The 13,375-nt window shown below is 33.7% G+C and overlaps 1 protein-coding gene across 13 annotated transcripts in view; it reads left to right on the top strand.

Moving 5' to 3' along the window:
* Positions 1-5,370: 5,370 nt before the first annotated feature.
* LOC113518820 (titin) overlaps positions 5,371-13,375 on the top strand; it is a 121,907-nt gene continuing 113,902 nt past the window's right edge. For 5 of the 13 annotated variants that reach the window (XM_052895390.1, XM_052895392.1, XM_052895393.1 and 2 more), the window contains exon 1: positions 5,371-5,818. In XM_052895390.1, coding sequence (XP_052751350.1) covers positions 5,635-5,818 — 184 coding nt within the window. In that variant the 5' untranslated portion in view covers positions 5,371-5,634. The remainder of the gene's footprint in view (positions 5,819-13,375) is intronic. The other 8 variants (XM_052895395.1, XM_052895396.1, XM_052895397.1 and 5 more) reach the window with 5 other exon arrangements.

Genomic DNA, 13,375 nt, shown 5'->3' on the forward strand with positions numbered 1-13,375 from the left:
ACTCCCTACCTCTATACGGTGCGCTCAATCGTTGCCCATTTTTAAAAACTTAGTTAAAGCCCACTACCTATCCTTATAATCACTTAGTCCTACGTATTTCCAGTTTTATGTGTGTTATATATATGTGTATTAATATGGTATATTTGTATGTATTTATGCGTATATATGTATATGTATGTATATATATTTATATGTGTATGTGTATGTATATATATGTATATGTTTGGTTGTATGTGTTTATTTATGTATGTATATGTATATGACTATGCTGTCACAAATATTATTTTTTACAAATCTATCTTTTTTAACGCGCCACCTACCTACTTATGCTTTAATCCTTTCTACCCAAAGGTTGTCTGGAAGAGATTGCTTAGCAATAAGACCGCCTTTTGTACTACACTATACGTATTGAAAATTGTTTTAACAAATCATGTTATGTTGGTGCAATAAAGTGTTAAATAAATAAATAAATAAATAATACATATGTTCGCAAAACCTCCCTTATGGGTGAGGCCTATGTTGAGCAGTGGACAGTTAACGGCTGATATGAAGATAAAAATTATTTATTGTTATAGTTCTTTACACGAATTATCATTACTGTACGTGATATAGTGAAAAATATTGGTGGCTTTTTATTATGCTTGTTATGATTTAAACCAAGTTCAAACTTATTTCTATATTTGTAAATTGAAATAAATCGGTACAATTGAAAACATTATGGTTTACTGTTTACTGTAAGCATACCGTCGGCGTTTGTCGGGAAGTTCGAGTGTGTTGTAAACATAGGCACTGGTTTACATTACTAACTAAAACATGCGCTTCCAATGTTTCACTAATATTACAATGTATGTTTTTTTTTTTACTTTTTATAAGGGAATTAGCATAGTATGATATTAATTATTTACTAACTTGTATACTTTTTACGTTATTCGACCTCTGCGGGATAGTTCTTTTTTTAAAGGATGATAATGAAATAGTAACCCCGCCTGCGCTATCGGTATACGCTGGCGGGGCACCAGTGAGGGATGATAAGTGAGGATAGATAGAAGACAGGTCAGTTAGCCCATCGTGATGAATACACGAGGAATTCAGCACGATGGTTTCCAGGGGGTCTACGAGGAGGTCGACCTGTTAGCGTATATTGCTAGCAATGGAACTGATAGTCTACATTACTAACAATCCCCTCCCCCCTGGATAATAATATTGTATAATGGTAACCCCATTTGCACTAACGGTATACTAGCGTATGCGGGCGGAGCACTATTGAGGGATGATATACGAAAATGAAAAGATAAGTCAGTTAGCCCATCGTGATGAGTACATATGGAATTCAGCACGATGGTTTCCAGGGGGACCTGACGGGGTATATTGCTAGCAATGAGACTACTAGTCCGCAATACTAACAATCTCTTTTTCACCCTCAGTGGGGTAGTATAGGCATGTTGCAAGAAGCAAATGATTGTACTAATTTAAAAATGACACTTTTTAAAATATAGTGTCCGTGTTTGAGTTTTCTGGGCTGTGTAGTATATTATTTGTTGATGTATTCATACACCCAATGAGGGTATGTTGCCATGTGATCTCGTCAAGGAACGGGTCACTTCATTTTCCGTAAGTGTAAGAGGAGTCTAAGGAAACTTAATGGTAATGATGGACAGCAGCGTCTTTTCAAACATCAATTACTGGCAAAGCCCCCAGGCTGGAGGTCACCACTCCACTGCTATTCAGCAGAAAAGTTCAGCAGTGGACAGTAAATGGCTAGTATGATGATAATAATCATGAGGGTGTAGTGGCAGTATAAAGTATATACTATAATAGTAGGCCCGTAGATCGGTTTACATTACTGAAACACCCGCAGTATTTTAGTACTGCAAACAGGCCATAAGTGTCAGTGCTTACGCGTGTATCGGTGTAATTGCTGGAAGATTATACATAGCAGCTCGTCAACGGCTCGACGAGACACTAATATCCTACCCCTTTCCTTGCATCCATGCATCATTCCCCACCACCAGTTCGCTGGCTCATGCATTTCATCCGAAAATAACTCGCAAATATGCGTCACCGCGTGACTGATCTCGAGATTAGTTATAAGAATAATTTTGCTCGCTTACACCAACATTGTCAGATGAATCAATTGCAGTGAATTTACTTTTGTAAGTACTGGATGTCGCGAAGTTATTTATGAGGAGTGCTTCATATTAGTTTTTCTACTTTGCTCTTAGGAATATAGCTCTTAATTTACATGTCGATAAATATTTATTTGCGATTAAACGTCATTGCATATTGTTGTTTAGAGGCTTGACATTTAATTTTTTAATTCACGAAAATGGAATAGTTACCCCGCCTGTGTTGTTTACGCTGGCAGGGTACCAACCAGCTAGCCTGTCGTGACAAATTCACTGAAAATTAATTTGAAATTTCCAGTTAAGATTTCGAGCGAGAGAAGTGTCAGGGCTTATGCGACCGTTACTAATAGTAATTGCGGTAAAGAGACCGTTACTAAATATCTCCTTCCCTTCAGTTATTTATTATTATGGTTGAGGCTAAAAGACAAAAGTATACATACTAGTATCTGTTACGATATTTTTAAAAGTTTTAAAGTTCGTCATTTGGTAAGGTTAAAATGATCAAATAATATGATGATAACAATTACAGTTATGCCTATTATAATATTTGATTTCCATAATAAATAAAGGCTGTTTTTATTTTATTTCTTTATGTATATATAATACATAAAGAAATAAAATAAAAACAGCCTTTATTATAGAATTATGGATTATTTTTAAATTGCACTTAGGTATAAATAATAAAAATTATGACATGGAAAACATCTTATATTCTTGGGTTGTCCTTGAATATATTTTGCCATTGTTAACGATTCCCTACTGCTTGTCTTCAGCCTTTGACAAAACATTTTCCCGTCTTCTTGTTGGTCTTCCTCGGTTTCTTTTCTCATATATACTTCGGTTTCTTTTGGCATATGCCACTCAATTAAATCTTGGGTAATAATTTTTTGATGACTTCATAATGCATCTAGATAAGATGATATGTAGTTATCTATATACTCTCACGACTCTACACACTAATAATGAAATAATGTGACAACCACAAACGGTTTTCATTTCTTCATTTCAAGGAACAATTTTCGAGTTTATTGATAATAAGTAAGAAGGCGTGGTATAAATATAAGAAGATATGGTAATTATGTATGCACGAAATAATGTATTACGAATACGTAAATGGGTTTATGAGTGTAAAACCTTTCTAAAGCTTAAATTTGAAAGTAACGTTAATACGTTTTGACTTTATTTAAGATGCGATGTGTTTAATTACAATGTATAAAATTCAGAAATATGCAAACGGTAGGGTTTTAAAGTAAATTGGTCTCACAATTCGGATTGTATAATATTTTACCAAGTTTCGTTTTTCAAATATAGAGACATGGACATCATTGTTTCCTTATAAATTTTGTTTCTTATTTTTTATTTAAATTTTTATAAATAAAATGGCGGAATTTTCTGAAATATAAAAATAAATAAGTATAATCATGACTGTAAGCTGTGAAGAGGTAGTCAGGAGTATTTATCGATTACTAGCTGTTGCTCGCGGCTTTGCACGTGTTTCCCCTTCAAGTTGACATTTTTATAAACTTTAACAGATGTTTACTATATAAAATAAATCGTTCTTCCAGCTTTCTAGACTTAGTAGACATGATTGTGTGTTGATAGACAATGCACTTTTTTATATATTTTTGGGTTAAAGAAGGATATGGAATGATAGCCCTGCCTACGCTATTGGTATACGCGAGCGGGGCACTAGTGAAAGATGATAGGAGAGGATGAAAAAGCAGGTCAATTAGCCCACCGTGATGAATATACTTGAAATTCAGCACGATGGTTTCCAGGTGGGACCACGTGGAGGTCGACCTGGCAGAATATATTGCTAGCAATAAGACTGATAGTCCGCATTACTAACAATCCTTTCCCACCTTTTATAAGTATATAAGTAGATCACCGATGGTGTGAACGCAACACTTGGCATGTTTACATTTTGCCGTGGATATTTAAATCCAACGTGGCAGGGGGTAAGCATGTCAGAAATAATAAATAATTATTCATGTTTACTTAAACCACAGCTTAAGTGAATCACGATGAATCTCATCTAAGTATAATTTCTTGAATTATAGTTAGGTCTCATAGTATTTAATAGGTTTTATAAATCGAATATTATCATCATCACAGCCATTATCCGTTCACTGCTGAACATAGGCCTCCTCCATAGATTGTCATAAAGAACGGTCCTGAACCATCTCGAAATGAGGTTTGATTGAAATACAAATATTGTATGACAGGCGAGGGTCGATATAACATAATTAAAGAATGTGATTCACTCTTTGAGGTCGTCTTGGCCCAATGTCTCAATATATAGTCCAAAAGTTGCATATTTGAACGTTAATTGTATCTAACTGTCCAAAGATGGAGAACGTCATAAACAAATCGAATTCATCCGAATGGTAGCGGTAGATTGATCCCCAGCCATGGCTGGGGATCTGTCTGGTATCTGTCATGACAGATACCAAATATTCTCCGCGAAATCTGAGCAAGTCCAGTGTTCAGTATATTAAAACGGTAACAGTTTACGCTATCAGGGTCTATACTTACGTTTTATTTCATTTACGGTTGTAATTTCAAGTTTTAGATGAAATAATTTCGTAATTTCGTTTCGAAGACTTCGTTTTTCACATATTTTCAATATGTATGACATTAGATAATGATAACACTAATTGCTTAATTAACATTATGGCAACCCAATAATATCCCATTGCTGGGCGCAAGTTTCCAAACACAACCCGTATGAGAAGGATATCAACGACTACGTTTCTTGTAAAAAAGTGATTTAAGAATATCTACTATCACTAGATTTCGGATTGCTTTATTTTTTATTTTACTGGTTTCGATATACTGGGTGTATGGGATATGTGTGCTACACAGACCTAGTAGGTTTTATTTCCAGTTTTACTTTTCTTACACTGATGTTTTATGCTTTGTTTATCCAGCAGGTTCGTACGATAACCCAGGTTTGGATTGTGGAGTAGTGATTACTCTTTCATTACACTGAAATTAATTTACTGTTATTGAAAAGTTAATTACAAAGATATCGATTGTTTATTCTTGGTGGAAAGGAATGCACAAACAGCTTCTGGAACCTGTGCATAGCGCATGCAAAATTTGCGGGTCGCGGGGAGGCGACAGGGCGCGAATAGCGGCTGCTGGCGTGCTGCGCGGGAGTGGGGCGCGTGGAGGAGGGCACGCGGGAGTGCGCTCGTCTCGAAATAACCGCGTATTTCGGTCGCGCCGCCCCCCGCCGCCACCGAGCGAGCAGCGCCGGCGCAGCGCGCGCGACATCAGCATCGCACTATCCGCTAACTATTCGCAATCGACCGACGTCTTGGTTGTTGGACTTGGGTTATAATGACTTAACTTCTGCTAAATGAACCCGTGGACTAGTATAAGTTTTTCGCAGTGGCGTATTTATTTAGAATCGGGCGAGCGCCGAAGCGACGTTTATCGTACGATAAGGACTAGTAGCGTCGAGTGAGAGTTTTTTTGTGCGTTGTGCTGCGGTGGCGGCGTGATGGAGAAGCAGTCGAGGTGGTCGGAGCAGCGGTCCGAGCAGCGGTCCGAGCAGCGGTCCGAGCAGCGGTCCGAGCAGCGGGTGCAGCAGCACTCCGAGAGGCATGAGCAGATCGTGCAGCAGCAGGAGCGCGTCCAGCGCACCGAGCACCACTACACCCGGCAGATGCTCACACAACAACAAGGTAGGAGCCTTTTACTTGTCCACTCACACCGTTGCACCACACCACTCACACTACTACACACTAATCGTATTATAACATGGAATTGCTAAGCGAATGCTCCTGTGCCTGAAAATCATCATTACTCATGTATCGAAGTTCATCGTTATGTTGCCGGCGAAGCGGCTCGAGCGACGTTCGGCAAGCGAGTGTCTTTGGTTTCCTGATGCGTAACTTTATTTGTGCATAGCGCTTTTCCTCCGCGAGCGAGATAGTGAGGCTATTCTGGTGCGTGCGTGGGCGCATGGGCGCCGGGGCGAGAGCGGGCGGCGCGCCGTCACCTCTCCTGCGCCTGCCGCTGCCACCTCTATCTACAGGAATGCGCTCCCGACACAACTCACACTTCTCACATTTGTTTTTCTTAACATATCGAGGGATGATCTCACTGTCTCCGCTCAACGCTCGTTAAATTTGCGAATTTCATTAACATAAACATCAAGTACGAGTGAACTTGCGGCATTCAAAATAAAGAGCACGAGGTTGCACTAATGTGTCCCCAATTCAATAATTTTTTATGGAATATTTAAATCTTAAATGGCGAGGTTGTCGGCTACCACCGAGCGAGTTCACTCGTCCCCCCATTCAGCTTGCAACGCGAACTCATGTATTAAGAACTTGTTTACTTATAAGGCACAAAGATGATTCCTTATATGGATACAGTACAAATATGTTTCCATTCAAGGATTAATTTTTATTATGATAGTTAAAAAATCAAGAAAGTAGGTTGAATGTTTATGGATAGGCAAAACTCATGGTACATTCTCACTGTAAATAGTATACATTCAAATATTTTCAAGTATTTTTTTTACTACACATCTACAATATTTATATTCACAATTACATACACGTATGTACACGTATTTGTTTATTTAATTAGGTTAATTTTTATTACAACTAAAAATTATCTTATTGATTATTTCTAAAGAAATCAAACTTTTATTGAAAACATCTAGTAAAAAAATTCAACAATATCCGTACGGAACCACAATTTGTATTAATTCGGCTCACACTAGATTGTCGCATGTCTCAAACCACAGCCTGTTAATAAAAGCATGGTCACCGCAACGCAGGAGAAAATTATTACGGAATGTAACATCAGATACAGTCATGACAGACTCTTAATTAGCACTTGGGACTTGTGATTCGAGTCAATCACTAATTTCTAGAAATCACGGACACTAATTTGTCGATTTTCAATCGAGTCCGTGCAATCGGTATGCATCCAGTGTGATCTTGATCATGAATTCCACGTAACTCTTTCACTGCATTCCATTAGAGATCTGATTATGATTGCCGAGATCAACAATACGTAATTTAAGTCTTGCATTCATTTTATATAATCAGTAGTACCGCGGGGTCTTTGAACTTTGCACTTTGAATATAGAAGAAAAATACATCCTATGATGGACAAGAATAGAGTGGCTCCGCGACTTGTATTCGTGGAGTTTCTATTATTTTCGTATGAAATAGATTTCATATCTTATACTTTATTTTTAATATCCGTTAAATTACGGACATGTATAGTAAATAATGTAATCTTGTCAGAATAAATTTAATTTTGACTAAATTAACATTGGACTGATATAGAAGTGAAGTTAATGTAAAAGGTAAACCCTTATGGGGAAAAAAAATCATCAAAATAAATTCACAATTGATGAAGATAGCATAACGTACACGCAAAATCGAATACCATCCAATTGAGAACTACCTCCTTTTTGATGTCGGTTAAAAATATGATACCGATAGTCAATAACGTTGTCTTAAATGAATTATGAAAGCAGTTGTATAAACGAACATGTTAGGTTCTGTTGTATTGAATGAGCCAACAGTCACGCAAACAGTATCACTTCAAAGTTGCGTGAGTCATATTAATATGTATGTGTATGTATATATACACACACAGCAGTGAAACGAATACCGATTGTATAATATCGAATTTATCGATGATCGAGTTGACTCCCATCGTCTGTTATTATAGTAAATAATTTTCCTTGGGGAAGGAAAAAAATAAATTTAGTTTATGTATTTTATCATGGGAACTCAAATATATTTTTTATATTGCCATGCACTTTAGAAAGTAGAACAGGTACTTGAATAAATAATATCATTGGATTTTGAATTTAATTTATCTTCTTTGTTGCCTTATATAAATAGTAACTAAAATAACACTAATGGTCATTAAAAAATAACAATGTGATTACACGACCCAACTTTGTATCTAACAAAGCAATTTAAAAAGAAATAATTTCTGAATTGATCTGACCGATTGTTTTTACTGATAGATATTTACTGTTTTTATGTCTAAATTAACTTAATTATTGTTTTAGATATTCAATAGACTTATTATAAATAAAAGTTATTTTGTTGTAAATTAATAATCGAGGCGATTCGCAGTTTCTAAAAATAATCGTCTTCGAGTCGAGCATCCCCGACTAAAATATAGATATGTAATTTAATCCATCTAATTATTTCAGTTACAAATAAAAAAGAATCATGTAATACTAATATTCATACCATCTCTTCATATATAAAAATAAAATAAGTCCTTGGTCTTATACACAAGTACATATAATAAAATAACTCCTTGGTATTATACACAAGTACATATGAATATCTATTATTATATTATAATATTGAATATACTAATTATGTTTGTAAATACAAATAATAGATTACAAATTAGCTTATTATTAGTAAATACAATTATTTAACATGCACTGTTAGTAATCAACATTTTAATTTAGCACGATCATTGCAGTTGTAACAGGGCGATGCGCGCCCGTAGTTTTTGCATCCGATCGGTTAATTATCAGTTTTCTATTTCTACATACGACTGAGAACTGCAGAATAATGGCGTCGTTAGACGCTGCCATATGAAAAACACAAGCGAAATGGCATCGGGACCGTTTTCACTCTTTCTTCACGATCGACGCTCAATAGAAACGTCATACCTAATACCAAGTGTGTGTCTGTGTATCCCATTCACTTTTGTAATCATTGGAATGCTAATCATCGTCACTGACTGGCTATACCCTGCGGCTTTGTCCGCGTGATTGAAGATAAAGAGTCTGTAGCGAACTCCTTGCTACATTTTTTGTAGAAACTTTTTTTTTTTGTTGTATATCTTTCACCGGCATCGCGTCGTGATTGCTCTGTTTTTTCCTATATTACAAAAATCTCTCAAATGCCTCTCATTGTAGCTACTGATCCATTTCCACCACCTCTAAGTATATATTCGTCTGTGTATCAAATTTCACTCAACATCTAAACATATTTTATATTTACATTGTTAGTGTAATACCTTATGACTGTTTATACGAAATATTTATAATCCTCTCTTTATACAAAATCACATTCCATGTTCCGATACAGTTTAGTTATAAGTTCATAAGATGAAACAGTGACATTTGACATAATTCATAATAAAATTTTATTTCACAAAAACGTTGATTTGATAAAATCAGTCATATCATAGAAACCAAACTAAATCAAAAAAAAAAAAAACAATCTAGTATGGTTCAGAATTGGCAAGGACTGGGTAACATAAAAAAAACGCTACTAAAAATCTTTTCCTTTTTAAAGTTAGCAGAAAACATTGTTCTTTTTAATTATAATATAATAAAATAGTACAAATATTTCAAATTTACACTTATTAACATTTACTTGTATACCATATATCGTAAAAATACTTACACAATTGACAAAAATATTTGCAGGTTGAAAATTAAAAATTCATTACCTGCTGAAATAGTTAAACACGTAATAAAATACTAGTGTTAAACACAACGCATATGACTAAGCTTTGTTAATGAACTACATAATGAAATTGTGCTATACGTCACGGTAACGGTTGGCAAAACAGCTAGATGGTCATCTCGCCGCCCGGTTCCGTCTGGCGGGTAGATGGAACGAGATTCAGCCATTAAAACATAACATGTTAACTGTAGACCGTTTCGGTGCCTGCCCCCGGCTTACATCTAACTAAGAGTACAACCACCTAATCTTACTCCAACATTGTTTTATAGTTGGTGACAAAGACCAGATAAATACTGGTACCTGCGATTATACAGTACTATCACTGGAGCAATATCTTGTATATGGAACCGCAATTCAGTCATTCGAGTTTCACAATGAAAGTGTAAGTCAAAAATCAAAACGTTCGGAGTGGCTCACGGTTGACTCGACCGGAATATAAGTAAATAATCCTTAAAAAGAGCTGATTCATTACTTATGCTAGTAGAAAATACCCGGTTGTGCTAGTTACTTGGATATAAATACACGATTTTAGTGACCATTGACAATTGACAGATTTTTTTTGCTAAATCCATGTTGTCTTGTCACGATTCTTGAATTCGAAAGCGTCCGTTCTTCACACAAACATAGGTTTGCCGGTACGCCGTTCTCAAAAGTATTTTTGAATGTTCGTAACGTAGTCTGCAGAATCATAGGTAATAATTATAATATTATGTTTGATTTATATGTCAATTGTCAATTTTTTCCATATTTACAAATGATTAATAAAAATAAGCCTGATGGAGAATTACAGTTAACACTTGATATGATTAACATCATGCAGTAAGAATTACGCTATCAAATTTGATTTGAGTAGTTAAAAACGTATTTTTTTTTGTTTTAGTTTTTAATTTCAAATGTAAAATATGACATAGTTGCATAAATTGTGGTATCTTTATATGCTACTTCTTCAATGATTAATGTGTTAAATCACTATCAAATATTAAAAAATAATCATTCAGAATATTGGAGATTCTTTAATAATTAAAACTTGACAAATAATGCTGACGCTGCCAGACCTTTGTACAACGTTCTTAAGCGCTGGAGACAGTTGTAGTTTACTTTTACCGTTCTTATCTTAAAATTCATAATCGGGGCGAACAGTTAAAAATGCATGACCACTTTCGCCCGTTCCCATAGCGGCTTAATCAAGAAACGGAGGGGCTTTTTGTTTCAACAGTAAACTGACACATTGTGCGGCTGGCCCTCTATAACTGTAGAATTACGCGTCGTAATTATTACGTATGTATAATTAGCTGGTGGGCAGCAACTGAGAAACATTTAACGCTGCATAATTCTCAATAATTCAAAAGCATGATAGACATTCTAAAAGAGCTACTGTTTCTCGAAATTATATTTTTCTAAATTGTATGATGTAGAAATTATTAAAATGTCCGATTTTTAATAGTTTTTATTTATGCATATTATTAAAAATATTTTTTTCTGACGTCATAAATGTAATAGATTACTTGTAAATCAACTAATAATATACTTTGATTGGTAGTAGGTAATCGTTATCTTTTATAATTTGTTTTGTATAAATTAAAGCTTTCGACGGTAATATTTTCTACTAGCTATATCCTGTGATTTTGACTGCGTAAATCAGTAAGTAAGTACTAAGTAATATAAACTAAAATATCCTATGTGCTAAGTTAGAATATAATCTACGAGTGTACAAAATTTTATTTAAATCAAGTAGTTTTTGCGTGAAAGAGTCACAAATATCCATTAATTCAACCATGATTACAAACTTTCCCATTTATAATATTAATAGGATTACGTTAGAATATGCGTACAGACTTGCCCATTGTCTTTTTATCGAGCGTAATTATGAATAAAATTAACGAGTCAAACATAGTTTAGTTCTTCATAAGTGTATGTTGTGCGTGTACTCGACAATTACTAACACATTAGGATACTTCCTAATGATCATTGTTCATGGAGTACAAATATAACGTTTAATTAAATAAATAATAAAATAATTCACAATACAAACAATAAATATTATTTACTATTATGAAATAAACAAATAACTTAGGTAATATAGAATTCTTAATACAAAATGGACTTAAGTATAGCAAAATGCGATTTAATAAAATTTTATTAAAAAAAAAAAAACAAAGAAAAAAAAAATAACAATGAACACTTATTTATCTTAGGATATTATTATTCACTTATTTTCTTAGAAAATTCCTTCATGACCCCAAAGAGAAAGATATTTTTTCTTAAATAGTTTGTAAAATTTGTGGTTATTTCATGTGTTTAACTTGTTTCCCTAAATAAAAAATCTGATCTAACTTAAAAATAGTAAATAAGTTTACCGATGAGAATTTTACATTGGGTGAGTTTTTTATTAGGAGTACAACTGTATAATTACTTTTTATTAACTTTGACCATATAAAATTCGTTATAAAACCTTTTTATCTCGAAGAAGTATAGGCGTACAAAATATTATATTTAAAAGATTTTTATTAAATTATTTGTAATCTACATATAATGTAATTTTACTATTATATTACCCATTACAGATACCCAGCACTTAGATAATTCTTAGTAGATACTAACTAAGTGTGCGTATCTTTCAATCACGTCTATCATCAAACATTAATTAACTATGTACAGTCGAAAGACTGATTACGAAAGTAAATAAATAAGTTCAATATTTGTTTCCAAATCATTAAACATAATTAAATATACAATTAATTGGTACCTAAGACATGTGATATTATGCCGAAAACAACCTTTCAAATTTTTGTCTTTTTGTGTGTCTGTATATTTAAAGTAAAAGTGATTGTGAGATATTTTCATAATGGGTACATTATATTTTTTACCTTTTATATTATATTTATTACTTTTATATGGGTGAACATAATAGACCATTAATATTTTGAAAATTAGCTCCCAAATGAGTTAGGTTGTTTTTAGGGTAGAAAAGTATAAAACCTTCGTTGGCAACTTTCAAAGCAATCCAGTTCAGTAGAGACGTTTCTGCAAATGGCGTAAACAAAACTCTATGGCGTAAAAAATAAAGGTCATAACAAATGCTGTATAAAGTTAATATATGATGGAAGTGTTTTACAGTACACGCGAACAAAGTTGCAGACACTGCTAGTATGTATATGCCTTAAATTGACTGTAATAAAGGAACATGTCGAAGTTATCGGCTCCGCAACATAATCCAGTAATTCTACCATGGAGCGGCCAGTTAATTTTATGACTAAAATAAACAAGCGATGGCTTTTGTTTATAGAGGGTATTATATCGAACTTTCTTAGTTGATTTTGCAGTTAATATCGATACATCGATACAATAACATATATGATGTGTATTATTTTCTTTGACTTGAAATATTGGGTCTTCTTTTATTACGATAGAAATAAATTGAGCCGCGGAGGCGGTAACAAACAAAACCAGCGTTTGCTAGTCTATTAGTAATAGTATATTATTATTATATAGTATAATTTAATTGTATAAAATTAATTTATATTATTAAATAATAAAAATATTTTTTTTAATCACGTAAACTTAATGATAAGTATTTTTGAAATGTCATTATTTTATGAATCTATCTTCTAGTTCAAACTACAATTTCACCTGAGAAGAGCGGGTAAGAAACACACCTGTTGCTTTTTTAAAATAAAAGAAATTTAAATAAAATAAAATAATAAAAAAAATTTTGTTTTATTTTGTAAAATGTTAACATTTTACAAAATAAAACAAAATTTTTTT

Source organism: Galleria mellonella, unplaced genomic scaffold (assembly GCF_026898425.1).
Source record: "Galleria mellonella isolate WM207_F2 unplaced genomic scaffold, CSIRO_AGI_GalMel_v1 utg28, whole genome shotgun sequence".
Lineage (NCBI taxonomy): Eukaryota > Metazoa > Arthropoda > Insecta > Lepidoptera > Pyralidae > Galleria > Galleria mellonella.